This window comes from Nyctereutes procyonoides, unplaced genomic scaffold (genome assembly GCF_905146905.1).
Source record: "Nyctereutes procyonoides isolate TBG_1078 unplaced genomic scaffold, NYPRO_anot_genome, whole genome shotgun sequence".
Lineage (NCBI taxonomy): Eukaryota > Metazoa > Chordata > Mammalia > Carnivora > Canidae > Nyctereutes > Nyctereutes procyonoides.
Window position 1 is genome coordinate 41771628 of NW_026575020.1, and position 18409 is coordinate 41790036.

Sequence of the window (18409 nt, forward strand, 5' to 3'; positions counted from 1 at the left end):
GTACCTGACTAAAAGGGTTGTATTTCACCCGCCTGGATCTGATACCAAGAGAGGGAAGGGAACAGTCAAAACTTCCAAAAAGATCAAACCCCATTTTGGAGCGCGTGGGCCTTTTGCTAGGTTCCTCCCTGCCTGTGAACCTGGACTGAAGCTCATCAGAGGACTGCTGCGTCATTGTCTTGGCATCTCTCGCCTCAGGCAGTCCTGATAGAGACTAGAGCATGTGACCACTATGGAGAAGTATGGAGGGGAGGGCAGCTTCCCCCAGGGGGCACAGCATTCAGAGTGCTTTCTACAGCTGCAGGTCTGTGCCCCCAGTGATTGTGAAAAGCTGGCTCAGGACAGGCCTTCCAGAGTCTGCTCCATGGGGGAGATGCCATGGGACAGGGAGGGGAATAGCCAGATATTACAAGATGTCTGCTTTCCTTCTGCAGAAATGCTAACTCTTCTCTTTATCACATTTAGTTGCTGACACACAGGATTTCTCTTGCCCTAAGGAAGGATGGACTGTGCACCGTCTCCACCTATGCTCCAATTATTAAGAACCATTATGCTTTACATGGTAAATTAAAAAAAAACCTTCGGAAAGAAACCGAAGCCAGCTGTCAGTGGTTCCCTAGTGCCAAAAGGAAGCCACCAGCTGGACTTGGGACTCTTAGGCACTTACAAGACTCAGAGGCACGTGGGAGGGGCAGAGCTCTGCTTACCTGAGCCGACTCGTCTTCTAGCCGTCTTTTCTCTTCTTCAGCATCAATCAACTTTTGTTTGGTCATAAGCAGCTCCTTATTGAGTGCATCTGCCTTCTCTTCTGCCTGGAAAGTGTAAGAGATGCTGTCAAAGAACCAGAATTGAGAACCGGATGGGATTTGAATGATTCAGGACAATCCCATTTTAATGTGACAGGGAAACTGATCCAGAGAGGTGAAAGATATGCTAGAGGTCATACACAGACTAGACTCATGCAGAAATCCCTGGCCCAGTCTCTTGTATAGACATTGTGCAGGAGAGTGGTTGGCAGCTCAACCTTTGGCATCAGACAGCCTGGGCTCAACTCCCATTGTTCTCTGATCATGTGCCACTTGGGCAAGTCACTGAGAATCTATCTGAGCTTTGGGTTTGTTATCTGAGGGATAAGGCACAGAAGGATGCAGCGCAGCACCTAGCAGATGGAAAACACTCAATAAAAGATAGCAGTCATTATCACTAATAGGAATAAAAAAAATCCTGGTTTTCAGGACACCTGGGTGGCTTCGTGGTTGAGCATCTGCCTTTGGCTCAGGTCGTGATCCCAGGATTCTGGGATGGACTCTCGCATTGGGCTCCCCACAGGGGAGCCTGCTTCTCTGTCTGCCTATGCCTCTGGCCCTCTCTCTATGTCTCTCATGAATAAATAAGTAAAATCTTAAAAAAAAAAACAAAAAAAAAACCCCTGATTTTCTTCCTCCAGACTCCTAGTATTTCCTCTGCTTCCTCAAACAAGGTCTACATTTCATTCTCATCACTTGATAAAAGGAAGGCTGCCTTTTTCCTAGCATTCACCTACCCATGATCTGAAATGGCCCCTTCCACCCTGGTTCTTCTTAAAAACACACAAAGGTCTGGTAGGTAGATCTGTGGGTCTAAGTGAAAATGATACACTTGTGCCTGATGCAGGAGTCCCTGATACTGGGCATCCAAGGATAATCAAAGATGAGCATATCAGAGGGCAGCCACAGAATGGAGCAGAAGCTCCTAGTTGCAGAGCATTAGATATAGAGGGCCTTTACCGGCAACTTATATACAACTCCCTTCTTAACAATGAATGGAGGTGGATTCCCTGAAATTAAAGTGTTTCTGACGTCACCGAACTGCAGAGGTGTCACAGCGCCCCTGCACTTTCTACCACACTTGCTCTGAAGTATCTTCTTTGGGAGGAACAGGAGCTGCAGGGCCGAGGCCTTACATGGAGAACTGAGAATGGCTTGATAAGGCAACCTCAAAAGGCCCTTAATTATGGGCAAGCTGCACATGTGTGCAGTTAAGTGGGGTCCTAGAGTTAAGGTCTGTCCTGTCTGGGCCGCGGTCTGTCATCTCCTTCTGTGGCTCAAATCCAAGAAGCAATGAAAGGAAATGAGAGGGCAGCCCCAGTGGCACAGCAGTTTGGTGCCGCCTGCAGCCCAGGGTGTGATCCTGGAGACCCTGGATCGAGTCCCACGTCAGGCTCCCTGCATGGAGCCTGCTTCTCCCTCTGCCTCCTGTGTCTCTGCCTCTCTCTGTGTGTGTCTCTATGAATAAATAAATAAAATCTTAAAAAAAAAAAAAGAAAGGAAATGAGAACCAAACAACAGAGGAAGTAACTAGTAAGGAAAACTAAGTCCTGTTACAACTGGTTTTATTTCCATCTGTGAAGTAACCTATTACCTCTCTTCTCTCTCCTCTGGACTCCATTACCATCTTCTAGGTGTACTCTGGAGCTGGGGCACACAAGTATATTCTCTCAGTTACTCAGCATCACTATCATGGTAGCGATTCTGAGAAGTGTGAACAGCCAGCTTATGAACGAGGTCTTTGAAGTCAAGTCTTCCCCGCATACCCTGGCTCCCCAATTATAAAAAAGGCAGGTGGGCAAGGGAGTCCCTCAACTTTGCACAACGCACATAGCAGAGCTATAATCTGCAACCAGGTGGTGTGACATTAAGCCAAGTGTTTCTGCCATGTCTCCAAGAGCTGACTCTCAACGCTGTGTGAGAGGGAGGTGCACAGAAGCTACTAGACTGGCCTAACTAGTGTCTCCTCAGGGCACCACGCTCCCTGCACTCTCTCTGCATGAGCATATGAAGAGGGAGCATCTGGAAATAAACACAAATTCAGACTTCCACTCCTGGTCATGAAGGACTAACAAGGAGCAGATTTACCCTCCCACTGTAAACAAAAAACTGAACAAAATGTATCCAACTACTGTTTTCAGACTGAAAACAATACTTGCAGAGCTGTGGCTCCTGAGAGAAAGAAAACAAATGAGAAGAGTCCCAGTACACCCTGGGTTTCTACCTAGAGGCACATTCTGGACCAAGGATGGTGAAGGGTTCCAAAACAATCATTTCACAAAAGGTCAAGGAGGCAGGGTTAAGGAGCCAGGGATGCTGAGGTGGTTGGAAGCTGGGGTAAGAGACCTGGAGATAAGAGAGCTCTGGCAACAGAGGAGATAAACTGAAAACATGAAAATGCCAAATGAAACCAAAGAAGGCAAAAAAAAAAAAAAAAAAAAAAGAAACCAAAGAAGGCAGAGGGGTGCCTCTGAGAGGGGTGGCTCAGTCAGAAGGGTGTGCAACTCTTGATCTCAGGGTTGTAAGTTCAAGCCTCATATTGGTATAGATTACTTCAGGAGAAAAAATAAATAAAAAGCAAATGCAACAAATAGCAAAGAGCAAGGTGGTAGACTTAATTCTACCATATAAATAATCACGTTAAATGTAACTCATCTAAACATTCCAATTAAAAGGAGATTATCAGACTGAATAAAATAAGTAAAACCTAACTATATGCTGGATAAAAAACTGGTTTTAAATAAAAAGACACATATATGTTAAAGGTCAAAGGATAAAAAAGGAGGTATACCACGCAATACCATGAAAGCTGGAGTGACTATATTAATATCAAGGTAGATTTCAGAGCAGAGTATTTACTAGGGACAAAGAAAAACATTTCATCACAACAAAAGACTTGCTCCACTGAGAAGGTGTAATAATCTGAAATGCAGGAGTAAGTTCAAATCACAGTAAACAAAAACAATTGAAAGGTGAAATAAATGCAGTTAGAGACTTCCTCACTGTTCTTTCAGTAAGTAACAGAACAAGTAGAGGGAAAACCAGTAAGTTTATGGAAGATTTCAATAACACTCAGGCAACTTGACCAAACTGACATTTATAGAACACTTCACCCATAACAACAGAACACACATTTTCCACTTGCAAATGGACATGTGGGACATGCACCCAAAGAGGCTATAAGGTGGGTCCTAAAATAAGCATATTTTAAAAGGATTAAAATCAGAAAGGATACCTAGTCTGATCACAACTGAATTAAATTAGAAATTAACAACAGAAAAATTTCTGGGAGGGGCACCTGGGTGGCTCAGCAGGTTAAGCATCTGCCTTTGGCTTGGGTCGTGATCCCTGGGTCTGGGATTGAACCCTGTGTTCTGCTCCTCCCTTCCACTTGTTCTCTCTCTCTCTCTCAAATAAAGAAAGCAACATAATCTTAAAAAAGAAAAAAATTTTTGGCAAAAATTCCTAATAGTTGAAAAACAACATACTACTAATCGATTCATAGGTCAAAGAAAAAAATAGTAAAAACTGAATGAAAATAAAAACATATCAGAATGTGTGGGATGCAGATGAAAACAGTGCTTCAGGGAGATTTACAACTTTAAATGCTTATTTTAGAAAAACATGGTCCAGAATTAATTATCAAGCTTTCTTGTTAAGATTAGGTAGAAGATGACCAGGGGCACCTGGGTGACTCAACTGGTTAAGCATCCAACTCTTGATTCCAGCTCTGGTCATGATCTTGGGGTCATGAAGATTGACCCTTGAGTAGGGCTCTGCACTAGACAGGGAATCTGCTTTAGATTCTCTCTCTCCTTTTGCTCCTCCCCCTGCATGGGAGCTTACTCTCTTCCTCCCTGAGATAAATAAACCACAAAAAAAAAAAAAAAAAAAAAAAAAAAAAAGCTAGGAAAAGGAGCAAATTAAACCAAAAAAGAAAAAAATAACAAAAGCAGAAATCAATGAAATAAAACAGAGAAAGAAAAAATCAGGGAGGCCTGGGTGGCTCAGCAGTTGTGTGTCTGTCTTCAGCTCAAGGGGTGGTGATCCCGGGTCCCAGGATCGAGTCTCACATTGGGCTCCCTACAGGGAGCCTGCTTCTCTCTCTGCCTCTCTCTCAATGTCTCTCTCATGAATAAATAAATAAAATCTTCAAAAAAAAAAAAAGAAATCAAACCAAAAAGTGGGTTTTGAAGAAAGCAACACTACCTGATAAATTCCTAGGTAGATTAAGGGAAAAAGGAGAAAAGACATAAATTACTCAAATCAGGAATGAAAGAAATCTCAACAGATCCTATAAACATTAAAAGAATAAGGAAGTATCAATGACTTTATGCCAGTACCTTTGACAATTAAAATGATTAAGTTACCTGAAATACACAATTATAAAAACAGACATAAGAATTAGAACATTTAGGCAGCTGGGTGGCTCAGTGGTTGAGCGGCCGCCTTCGGCCCAGGGCGTGATCCTAAAGTCCCAGGATTGAGTCCCACATTGGGCTCCCTGCATGGAGCCTGCTACTCCCTCTGCCTGTGTCCCTGCCTCTCTCTCTGTGTCTCTCATGAATAAATAAATAAAATTTTTTAAAAAAAATTAGAAAATGTGAATAGTTCCACAAATGGAAAAAAACTGAATTTATAATTACATAATTTCCTAAGAAAATTCCAGGCTCACATGACATCACTAGGGAATCAAAGATTTAATCAAAGAATAGGGGATCCCTGGGTGGCTCAGTGGTTTAGCGCCTGCCTTTGGCCCAGGGTCTGACCCTGAAGTCCCAGGATCAAGTCCCACATCGGGCTCCCTGCATGGAACCTGCTTCTCCCTCTGCCTGTGTCTCTGCCTGTGTCTCTGCCTCTTGCTCTCTCTCTTTCATGAATAAATAAATAAAATATTAAAAAAAATAATCAAGAAATAATTCTATACAAAGTCCTTAAGAAAACAGAAGGGAACACCTCTCAGTTCATTTTAGAAGGTCATAATACCAAAACAAGACAAAACATTATGGAAACTCCAAATATTCCTCATGAACACAAAAATTTTCATACAAATAAAAATCTTAAGGAAAAAAAAGGAAATCCCAAGTTTCCTAGGGATGGGAGGTACACTGAAAACTCAAATCACATCACCATATTCACGGAATTAAAAGAAACAGCAAATGATCATCTCAACAGATACAGAAAGGGCATCTGACAAAATTCAACACCCATCACGAGAACTCAGCACAAAAGAAGAAGGGAGAACCTCCTCAACCTGATCCATGAAAACCCTACAGATGATGCCTGGAACAAGGCAATGATGCCCACTCTCACCATTCAACACTGTTCTGACGATCCTGGTCAGCACAGGAAAGCAAGGAAAAGAAAAAGACATGTTCAAAAGAACATCTGAAGTAAACTGTCTTTATTGAGAGAGGACTGTTTACGTGGAAAATCCTAAAGAGTAAACAAAAAAGCTACTAGAATTTTAAGTGAATTCAGCAAGCTTATAGGATAGAAGGTCATGTAATCAATTTTATTTCTAGAGACTAGCAATAAGCAATTGGAAAATGCAATTACAAAAACAATATCCTTTACAATAAACTAAAAAATGTACAAAGTCTTAACTGAAAACTAAAAAACAATGCTGAAATTGAAAAAGACTCAAATAAATGAAAATTATAACCTATTCATGGGTTGGAAAGTTCAATTATTGTTCAGATGATAATTCTCCCCAAGCTGATTTACAGGTTCACTGCAACTCCACACTCAAAACCCCAGAAGGCTTTTATTTCTAGAAGTTGACAAACTGATTCTAGTATTTATGTAGAAATTAAAATGACAGAATAGTCAAACTATTTTTTAAGAACAACAACAAAGTCCCATGACCTGATTTTCAGATTGTAAAGCTACAGTAATTAAGACCACGGTGTTAGCATAAGGATACACAATGGAGCAGGTATGGAATTGAGGAAACCATCCAACAACCAATTTTTGATAAAGAAGCCAAAGTCATTCATTCAGGAAAGGTTTGCAAGCTGCTCAAGGTCACAGATCTAGTATGTAGTGCTGCCAGACTGTGAATCTCAGCAGGTGAGCTCCTGAGTGTTTCCCCCTCACTTTGATTACACTCCTTGTAGACCGTGTGCCAGAGGGGACTCAGGTATGGTCTTGCCGGGCCTGTGCCAGGGACCTCACACAATGTTAAGTCTGTGTATGACTCCTGTTTCTCAGAGGAGACAGCATGCCTGGGCTCACCTAGGGACTCTGTGGCTAACTAGGAATCTCTCCTGTAACAAAAGTGACATAAAATATCAACTGAAAATTCAGAGTGTTCTGGAAACGTGGCAAGGCACACTATCAGGGTTCTAGGATGCAAAAAGGGAAAAGCTGAGTTCTTTTGAGTTCTTTCAAAACTTGACTGAGGGGACACCTGCGTGGTTCAGGTCCTGAGATCGAGCCCTGCATTGGCTCCCCATTCAGTAGGGACTCTACTTGTCCCTCTGGCCCTCCCCCTGCTCATCATGTGTGCACGCAGATGCGCCCTCTCTCTCTCTCTTTCAAAAAACAAAAAAACAAAAAAATCTGGGCAGCCCGGGGGGCTCAGCGGTATAGCGCTGCCTTCAGCCCAGGGCCTGATCCTGGAGACCCAGGATCCAGTCCCACATTATTGGCTCCCTGCGTGGAGCCTGCTTCCCCCTCTGCCTCTCTCTCTCTCTGTGTCTCTCATGAATGAATAAAATCTTAAAAAAAAAAAAAAATCTGATTGAGTCCCTGAAGGCCTAAAACAAACAAACAAAAGGGTGAGAGGACCTCATGCCCCCCACTTCAGCATCTAGCTGATTTCTAGTGATGATTCTCAAGAAACAAGAGACGACAGACTTAGAAAGGGACTCCAGGTCCAGTGCAGTGACGGTCTGTCTTTTAAGCAGTGTAGGCAGCTGGAAGAAGGGACCTCAGTCTGAAGTTCCTAAGCCCCAAGGGCAACAAGGGACCCCTGCCTTTGAGCCACGTTAGAAGTGTGAGCTCTGGTGTCACGCCATCTGGGTTTCTATCTGAAATGTCACACTATGCCTCAGTTACCTCATCAGTACAATGGGGTCATACTGTACACTTGACGCAACAGGGGTTGTTGTTTTGAGGAAAAAGCACTTACAGCAATGCCTAGAACTCGGTAAGTGCTCAGGAAACATTTGCTTATTATATATGTCACTATGTTTTTGATGTATTTTTGACATCAGATCATAGCTTCTTGTTCCATATTTATTTTGGAGACAGTGTGGAAAGCCTGGGGCATTCCAATCAGGTGGGCTCGGGTTAGATTCCTGGCTCTACTTCCTCCACGGTGCCTCCATCTCTCTGAATCTCAAGTTTCATGATCGTTACAAAACTCCTCATCCATCAGTAGGGCTCATGTAACTCTCCTCACAAGGCTGAGGCAAGGGTAAGAGATACTAGAGGTAAAGTGCTTATCACAGTGCCTGTCACATAGATCATCAGGAAATGGGGATTCACATTATTTTTACGATTTCTCACTCCTGGCATCAGAAATGTTCAAGAACCAAGCTCTTTACTGTGTCAGGATAACTTGAAAAAAGGTTTACACCATTTAGGAGCAGACTTCAAGAGCAGAAGTCTGTGACCACCTTGAACAGGGGACATTGATGTGACCACTGAGCCTGGCAGGTGACAACGCAGCAGCTCAAACCAAACATCCACCTGGGATCTTAGCTCAAGCTGCTTCTTCATAAAATTCCTTTTACAGAACACAAGGCTCCTATCCAGGACCCATTTTCTTTTCTTTGTCTTTTTCACCTCCTTTCTGTACAATCTCCAGCTGCTACAGAGCCACATTAGGTGTGAGCCATGGCGTTGCTTCAGTAGCGCCAGCCACTTCCCCACACACTAGGCAGAAAGGCCTGATCGGGGAAGGGATGATACCCAAAGCATTCCTTCAAAGAAGAGAGGGCATGCCAGGAATCAGCACCAGAAGGAGGAGACTCAAACCTGATGGCCAGACTGTGGCAAACCACAAAGCAGTGAGAGCTCCAGGTTCCGGTTACTGAGGAAGAATGACCTTGAAACTGCCTCCCTGCAAAAACTGGAAAAAGCAGCCTTCTCAGTTACACGCAGCTATGCAGAGCTGACAAGGGGAACTAATGGTTCCTGTGGCTGGCTGTATTTGGTGGTGCTTCTCACATTCACCAAGTCATAGCATTCTTCCTTATCCTGGGATACAGCTATTATTCCACCTTCCCCCTTTTTTGCTCTACTTGAAAGCCTTCTGCCTCTCCCCATGTACTCTCTCTCTCTCTCTCTCTTTTTTTTTAAGATTATTTATTTATTTATTCATGAGAGACACACACACACAGAGAGGCAGAGACACAGGCAGAGGGAGACGCAGGCTCCATGCAGGGAGCCTAACGTGGGACTCGATCCCGGGTTTCCAGGATCAGGCCCTGGGCTGAAAGCAGCGCTTAAACCGCTGAGCCACCCAGGGTGCCCTCTCTTTCTCTTTAAAAAAAAAAACAAAAGCACCTTTCTAAGAAAATAAAAACCAGTAGATACCACTATTGTGTTCTTACTTCATCTGATGTGTGAACCACTTTGAGAATCTAATGAAAGCAAAGACTGTCAAAGAAATACAGAATACAGTATTTTCCTACACAATTGTTAGATGTCAAGGACCCTTGTGAAGTTCATAGATCTTATGGGGTTTAATGTATCATTTAAGTCCCCTGTAAACCCTCAACAGCTTGAGTCTCTCTCTAGAACCTTAGGAAACTAATGAGCAGAACGATAATCTTAGGAGCCTGACAGCAAAATATGAGTCAGATGTTGGCAAGCTATAGTCCATGTGCCAAATCCAGCCTGCTACCTATTCTTGCAAATAAAGTTTTATTGGAACATAGCCATGCTCATTCCTTTATTTATTGTCTATAGTTACTTCTGTGTCAATGGCAGTTTGATGTTGCAACAGTAACCATATGGTCCACAAAGCCTAAAATATTTACTAACCATCCCTTCACAGAAAAAGTTTGCCAACTTCTGACCTAAATGATGAATGAAAGACCACACTTTTTCAAAGGGAACCGTGTAGTACAGAAAATGGACAAATACCCTGCCAGGAAAGCCATCATCTTGAACTTTTTAAGATTAGGAGAAGCAAAGAAAGAACATCTGCCAACTGAAATTACTAGTGAAATCACAAGCTGCTAAGGCATTGAGCTTTATTACAGTTAGCAAAGCTTATTCAAAAGGCACTTAATATGCAGGATAGCAAAATTTCTTCTTAGGGAAGTAAAGGATAACGATTAAATGCTACTGTCAATTGTGGGAGCATAAGAGTTAGTCAAAAGGCCTGTCATCAAACAACAGTGGGAAAGGAGTTCAGGAAAGGCCTGTGTAACAGGAACAATGTGGGAAGAAAGGCTTAATTGAAAACGATGAAGGAAAGGAGGGAAGCAAGAGTGACACGAGCAAGTGCTTTTGCAAAAGGGACACTTTGTAGGTGACATACCAGGACAACACACATTACAGTTCAAGGTGTGCCCCTGATAAAGGGAGAAGCTGAGAGTTTCAATATAATCCATCCCCCTTTGGCCATGTCAGACTCACGTTATCCAGGTCCTTCCGCAGTGCAATCTTGCTGGTCACCAGCTCATGGGCTAAGTCATCATTTTCCTGTTCCAGCCTCATGTTAGCTTCTTGTAAACGCCGGTTCTCCCGCTGAAGCATAGAAAAAAAAAGTTACAGACACATAAAACTCAGATGGAGATGACAATTTCTCAGGGCTAACCCCCAAAACCCATTTCTGAGTCCTATGGAAATTATGGGAGGAGTGGCTGGTCCTACATGCTAGCAAGCAACACTTTCTTCCTATCTCCCATGAGAAATACTTAACTGGTTCCAGTGACCTTGTCAAGCTGCTACTTAATGATTAACTGTGACAAAAGGCCACTGAACTGTGACAACCTAGGCAGCTGGTTTAAATCACAACAGATCTTACCTTCTCATTCGCAAATCTGAACTGAAACCTGAACCTAGAAATAGTGGAGCTGAATTTTAAAAAGAACACATTAAAGCTAGTTACAGATAGGAGTACAGGAAATGAAAGGCTGAAAGCTATTCACTTCAACCCAGGGCTATAAGCAAACGAACCTCAAATCGCTCGATAGGGTCTTCTTGTTGGGCCTGCTGTTCCCTCATGGTGTGATATTCTTTTTCATATTTTTTCAACTTCTTCTGACTAATCTGAAGGATGAAGCAGAGCACAAATTCAGAAATATCAGAAAAAAAAAAAAAAGAAGTATCAGAAAGTGGTAGGTATCTCAGGACCTGTGCTGATCTGGCCATCTTCAGTCACTATGAAGTGACGTGGCCCCTCTGACCTGAGTTTTGAGTCCCGTTGTTCCTAATCTCACCCTCCTCCTCCACCATCTTATTTCACACACACAGGCACTGCTGCAGGGTGCTTTCAATCTGTGACCGCAGGACACCTCGACAAGACATGGTATTATCATCCTTATTTTATAGGCAAGTTAATGGAGGTATAAGGAGGTTATGTAACTTGAGCAAGGTCACTCAGGACTGGTAGATCCGGGATTCAAGCCCAGATAGCTAAAATCCATGCAAAGTCCAAGCTATATTCACCTCACTATCCTACTACCCACCACCTTCCCTTTCTACCAGCTCCTTCTGTCAAATAGACACAGTTCTTTTTGCCCTTAAAAACACCATTCTAGGGCAGCTCAGGTGGCTCTGTGGTTTAGTGCCGCGTTCGGCCCAGGGTGTGATCCTGGAGACCCAAGATGGAGTCCCATGTCAGGCTCCCTGCATGGAGCCTGCTTCTCCCTCTGCCTGTGTCTCTGCCCCCACCCCCCTCTGTCTCTCATGAATTAAAACAAAAACAAAAACAAAAACAACACCATTCTACTGACCACTCTACTTAACTGCTCTCCTGCCCCAAACTACTATCCTCTTGATCACAAGCTGCTTCTTACCAGCCACGATAAACCACAGGTGTATACATTTTACTTCCAGTGCTTCACTGCCTTTCTTTAATCTCTCTAAATAAAGCTTTTACTCTGACTGCTCTATAGAAAGCACTCTCTTGAAGGTCACCAGTGGTTTCTTTTTCACTCCATCCAGTGGGTCCTAACTCTCCCCAACTAGACTTCAAAATTCCTGCCTTTCATTCTTTAACATGACCAAATGACTCTCTTCCCACCAGGAAATGTTCTCTCTCTGTTCTCTTGGTGCTCCTTCTACCTAAACAGCACCCCTGCCCCCTTGTCCATCATCTTATAGGCTAGCCTCTTTTTTCTTCAATATAAACATTACCAAGCACATCCCTTCAAGATGCAACTCTTACTCTTTTGTTTGATTACTTCCTCTAAACCACTAATCCATTCCCTTTGGTATTTTTAAAATTACACTTTTAAGTACTTTAGCCTGGGTGGCTCAGTAGTTGAACATCTGCATTTGCTCAGGTCATGATCCCGGGGTTCTGGGATTCAGTCAAGCATCAGGCTCCCCACAGGGAGCCTGCTTCTTCCTCTGCCTATGTCTCCACCTCTCTCTGTGTCTCTCACGAATAAATAAATAAAATCTTAAAAAAAATACTTTGAAATATAAGAAATAGAGAAGTGCTAAAATCAGTATGTGCAACACAGTGATTGATTATGAAGCTAACATTCATTCCTTTCCAAGGCTTTAATATAATCAGCACAGAACTGTTGGCTCACAAATCTGACTTTCAGCTCCCAGTTCCAGGTAATTAGGAATCTCAGAGCTGGGCTAGTCTAACTTCCTTATTTTCTAGGCAAAGAAACAGAGACCTCGTAAGGGGATGGGAGAGCCCCAAGTGTGCATCATCTCCAGTCTTCTGTTCCATGATTCCCTTTCCATCTTACTCGAGCTGCCTGTTTCCTCCCATGGACTCTCTGGTCATTGCCCTTGTCAGATATTTATGGGTCTGCCTCAATCACAGCTTATTCCTGGAGTCTGGCTGCTGCTGTGGGCAGGCAGCCAGGAACACAACACTAGGCCTGGCTGCTGTCTTTAGAAAGATGCCCGTTAAACACTTGGGGTGAGGCCACAGGCTGGAGAGTGTCATCTTTAAAGCCAGATCTTCTGTGGTTTAAGGCCAATGCTGAGGTAAATGTTTGCATACATAAGTGAGTCACAAAGAAAGCACCTAAATAAAACACTGGTGTGATCGGCAAATTTATAAACAATTCTAACAGATCAATAGTAGAAGAACAGACGATAAATGAGAACTGTGGGCAGCAAACACTCCCTCCCAGGGTTTTCTGTGCTCCGTCTGGGAAACTGACATTATAAAAGGCTACTTACAAAATAATTTCTTCTACATTTCATTAGGGATAAAGAAATGTAGAAGAAATTATTTTGTAATTAGCCTTATCCCTGCTTTATTCTCTGAGGTAAAGTTGACTCTGCCTCAGCACTGTCACAGCATTACTGTGCTGAGTACCTGTGAGATGCCAGACCCTTTAACACATGCTATCTCATTTGGTTCTGACATTTTCATGATAGGATACAGGCATTTCTTTATGTATTTTCCCATCTTTTCCAAGTTTTCTGCCTTGAGCATGATTTATTTTTATAAGTAAACAAAATAGGGGCACCTGGATAGCTCAGTTGGTTAAAGCGTCTGCCTTTGGTTCAGGTTGTGATCATGGAGTCCTGGGATCAGGTTTCCTGCTCAGTGAGGAGTCTGCTTCTCCCTCTTCCTCTTCCTCTGTCCCTCCCCCACTCATATTCTCTCTCCCTCTCTCAAGGAAATAAATGCTGTTTAAAAATAATTCTATAATTACTCTGGACTTCTCTAAGAGCTCTTCTTGCTCATTTCTCTAGATGGTGGTCCCCACCTGTGCTTCTGAGTCCTCAAGGGTCACCCATTAGGACTGGATACAAACAAAGCTCCACTATCTTCCTCACTGGTCCAGAGTTCTGACTCCACCAGCTCTGGCTCGTTTTCCCATTTCTCATCCTCACTTGTTGCTAGTCTCCCCATCTCTTCACCACCTTCTCCCCACCCCAACGCCACCACAAACAAAAGATAAATAAAACCAACATTGCTTATAATGGGTTCAACAGCTGATCCTGACTTTTGGAGCATGAGCGGCTGTAAACCAGAGCCAACTAGCTCAGGCTGCCTCTGAGGCATGGACCCCATGAAAAGGCAGATGCCTTATACTCAAATGGGGAATCAACAGGTACCAGCTGCAAAAGCCTCAATTCCAACCTCCTTATAAGGCCACACCCCAGAGACACCAGCACCTCTCAGTTTGTCCCATTAACAGTGCCTTCCCTGAGTCAGAACTATCTCACTCATCGTCGGCCCCTGCCCACACACAAAGAGACCGCCCATAAAGCCTGCTAAATTAATGAGAAAAGACCTCCCTTTTCTTTGCATCAAACTTTCTTCTGAACAAAAATGGCATCAGAGTGAACATAAAGTGTGAGCCTGGTGCCCTGCCTGGACAACCTCACACTTGGTTCACTCCTATTCACTTTCAGATCTGAGCTCTAATGGCACTTTTGTGCACCCTTCCCTGGCACCTTCTTCCCCCTATTGGGCCAGGTCTTTGTTATCTATTCTCATAACATCAAGTCGATTCCTTCATGGCACCTGTCCAGGTTTACAATTATTTGTTTATGTGCTTACTTGATTGTCTGTCTTCCCACTGGGAAACAGGCCACATCTGTTTTGCTTACTCCGTATCTCCAGGACCTAGCTCAATGCCTGGGACATAACTGGGTCTCAATAATTAGATGCTGAACAAATCAAAGCCAATGGCCTTCCTTTTAACCTAATAAGGATGCAGCAGAACATTTATTTATCCAACAGTTGAGCACTGCCATATGCAGTGTTCCTTGAGAAGTATTAGTGATAAAGATGTATATAGAACACAATATGCAAGTTCCACAAAGGTAGGGAGTCTTATATGCTATAAAATTCCTAATGTCTTGTAGATAGCAAGCATGAAAATACTCAATGAATAGACATATCCCCATTCTCAAAAGTCTAAAGTTCATTTTATATTTTACTTATACCAATAACATTTTAACTGAATTCAAGAAGCAAGGAAGCTTTGAAATCAGCCTCAGAGCTCTGAATCATACCCACTAATAGTGGACTCCAATCAGAAGGCTGTGAAAGCCATAGCTTCACAAACACAGGTATTTTTGCCCTCAAAGAAGCTTAATTTTGAAATTTGTTCTCTTTTATTATGCTTCAGGATTGGGGAGAAAACTCTAATATAATTTCCTGGGATAAGACCATGTAACTTAGGTAAACTGAATTTTATGTCCCACTGTAATCAGTACATTGTTTAACACTGTTAAGAGACAGTACTACTTTGAAAGTCCCCATGAAAGCCATGGTTCCCATAAACAACACTGTCCCTACAAAAAAGCATAGAAGCCAGGGCACCTGGGTGGCTCAGTTAAATGTCCGCCTTTGGCTCAGGTCCTGGGATTGAGCCCTGCATCAGGCTTCCTGCTTCAGTAGGGAGTCTGTTTCTTCCTCTGCCTCTGCTTCCCACCCAGCTCGTGCACTCAGTCTGTCATTCATATATACATACATACATATATATACACATATATACATACATACATATATATATACATAAATAAAATCTTGAAAAAAAAAAAAACAAAAGGGCACAGAAGCCAACTCTGCCCCAACCCTACACCAGCAATAAAGCATTCTGCCTACCATTTTGGAGGACTCATGAGCTCTCCAAGGCCACCCACAGTCCCAAGTTAAGAAACCCTGAATCAGAGAGAAGGTAGAGACTTGGACCATGCCAGTTCGATATTTTGGTAGAAGTATATATTTAATACCAAATACTTCTTTCTTGGGTCACTCATCATTTACCTGTTACAGAAATTGGATAATGCTCTCTTTTAAAACATGTGCCATCAGCCCCAGGAGAGCTGGTACCTGATCTGGTAGAGAAAGTGAGAGTGGCCACTAATCTGGGTAGGAGGAAGTGGGACAGTCTGCCATGGAGAGCTTGGGTTTTGTAAGTGGACAGACCCAGGCTTGAGACCTGGTTCTGCCACTGACTCACTCCATCACCAAAGGTGAGCTGCCTCACCTTAGCCTTAAGTTCCTCATCTGAGAAAATTTCAACAGTTCTTAAGAAGACTACCGTTAAGAGGATCGCATGATATAAAACATATCAAGAACTCAGAAGAGTGCCCAGAACATGAGGTCTTTTTAATAAAGGGGGTGGCTATTATGTGTTATTATTACTATCTATATTTTTGTCCTGAATCCGAGACAGAGTTACCCTCTGAAAACATGCTGCAAGCAGTGAGACATTTAAACAAGTCCATTTAACACAGAAGAGCGGGAAATAGGCTGTGGCTAGGAAATGGGAGCTGATTTCCAAGTTTGGCTTAAGAAACTGCTGCAAGGATTGGAATCCCCACTGGGCTGGAGTCATAGGAAGTCCAGGGAAAGTGGGAGGTTGAATGTTATTAGGAGCTCTCCATGGCAGGGGTGAAGTATGTTGCATAGGTGACTGGGTGGGTATGAAGAGGTTGAAGAGTTTTTTTTTTTTTTTAAAGATTTTATCTATTTATTCATAGAGACACAGAGAGAGGGAGAGAGGCAGAGACACAGGCAGAGGGAGAAGCAGGCTCCATGCAGGGAGCCCGACGTGGGACTCCATCCAGAGTCTCCAGGATCACTCACTGGGCTGCAGGCAGCGCTAAACCGCTGCGCCACCGGGGCTGCCCCAAGGTTGAAGAGATCTTGACCCCAAAGTCTTCACTGCTAAATAAAGAAATCTGACACAAGCCCATTTTTCCTTTAGTTATTGACTTTAAAAACTGAGATTTAGGGATCCCTGGGTGGCGCAGCGGTTTGGCGCTTGCCTTTGGCCCAGGGCGCGATCCTGGAGACCCGGGATCGAATCCCACGTCGGGCTCCCGGTGCGTGGAGCCTGCTTCTCCCTCTGCCTATGTCTCTGCCTCTCTCTCTCTCTCACTGTGTGACTATCATAAATAAATAAAAATTAAAAAAAAAAAATAAAAACTGAGATTTACATAGGACTTTTAAGATAACAAGGTATCTCAACACCTTCTATTTTATTTAGTCCCCAAAACAACTGTCTGAGATCCTCATTTTACTGATGGGGAATCAAGACTGAGATAGGAAAAAAAAAAAAAAGACTGAGATAGGAAAAGTGACATGTCTAAAGCCAAGAACCTGGTCTGTTCGGTGGCAACAGCAGCACAAAAACACAAATCTGGGGTGATTCTTGTTTCTCATCCACCTCGGTAGCATGTTCAAAACCGAGCGCAGTACTTGGCACATAAGAAAACCTACAAATAAAAAAAAAAAAAAAAAAGAAAACCTACAAATGTTTATTCCTATGAACAGACTTAAGGAAAGTAGATGTCTGGGCAGACGGGGTCATAATAGGGCAGGCCAAATGAGCACGGGTGATGATGATGGTGGTCATCAGCTACTTTATGTATATGTATATACATATATACACACACACACACACACACTTTATTTATTTATTTATTTATTTATTTATTTATTTATTTATTTATTTATTTAAGAACGGCAGACTACCACGTGCAGCGCCTCATTTGGATTTGTCTGGAGTCTTAGAAGCTTGACTACCCTACGTTCTCCTACAAATGGACCTTGAGAGCCTGTCTGGAGGTTCTAGCAGGGGAGCGCAGCTACTCTTATACCCTTGCCCAAAGAATGGTCCTCCTCTATCGGGGATGATTGTCCTCTTCACTGAGTGCGCAGCTTCGGGAGGGACGCACACGGAGCGGTGAGGGAGGAAGAGGACACCCACCTAACCAGCGAGATCAGCCGAATCAACCCTGGGGATCAGTGGGGTGACAGATGTTCCAGCCAGATCGCCCTCACATTTGCATCAGCTACTTTAAAAGCATCATCTGACTTTTTTCTCTACAACCCTGCCATGTTAAGCTATCTTGGATCATACAGCAGAGCCAGGATGAGAGCCAAGGCCCATGGGACTCCAAGGCCTGTACTTGTAACCACTTGAAACAAATCAACATTCTATTTAGTTTCTGAGCCCCTTTAATTTTTTCAAATAGTTCAGGCTCAAACTCCCTCAAAGATCACTAAATAGAATTAGGCATTCCAGTTCTACCATCCGAGTATTTTTGCACTCAGCAAATTAGTAGCAGAGAACCCAAACACAGATAAGAACCAAAAGAGACCAGCTTATTAAAATAAAATAAGAAGGTAGAGGGCACTGCTACCCTTGTGACAATCAGCAAAATTTAAAACTCTAAATTTTGTAAAGGAGAGTAAAAGAACTCTCACTTAGAAGTTTCCTCATGAAATTCAATCTAAAAGGTAGAAAACAAGCACAGAAGTAAAACTATAGCCTGGTCTACTCTTAAGGACTAAACTTAGCTACAAGTAAGCTAAACTGGCAGAGACTGAGCTTACCCACCATTACAAGATGAACATCACCAAAAATACAAGTGGTCCCTGTCCCATCCATTCAATCCCTCATTTACAGAATGGCACACTGATGGTAAGCATTGACTTTAGAGTCTGAAATTCCTGGGATCCAACCCTGGCT

At 43.0% G+C, this 18409-nt stretch overlaps 1 protein-coding gene across 6 annotated transcripts in view; it reads right to left on the reverse strand.

Annotated features, from left to right (window-relative positions):
- Positions 1–18409, reverse strand: part of RABGAP1 (RAB GTPase activating protein 1) — a 169333-nt gene that overhangs the window by 6059 nt on the left and 144865 nt on the right. For all 6 annotated transcript variants that reach the window (XR_008663674.1, XR_008663675.1, XM_055319488.1 and 3 more), the window contains 3 exons: positions 10947–11039; positions 10404–10514; positions 708–812 (listed from right to left, as the gene is read on the reverse strand). Coding sequence is in view for 4 of the 6 variants with exons in the window: in XM_055319488.1 (XP_055175463.1) it covers positions 708–812; positions 10404–10514; positions 10947–11039 (309 nt within the window). In the remaining 2 variants the exon portion in view is untranslated. The remainder of the gene's footprint in view (positions 1–707; positions 813–10403; positions 10515–10946; positions 11040–18409) is intronic.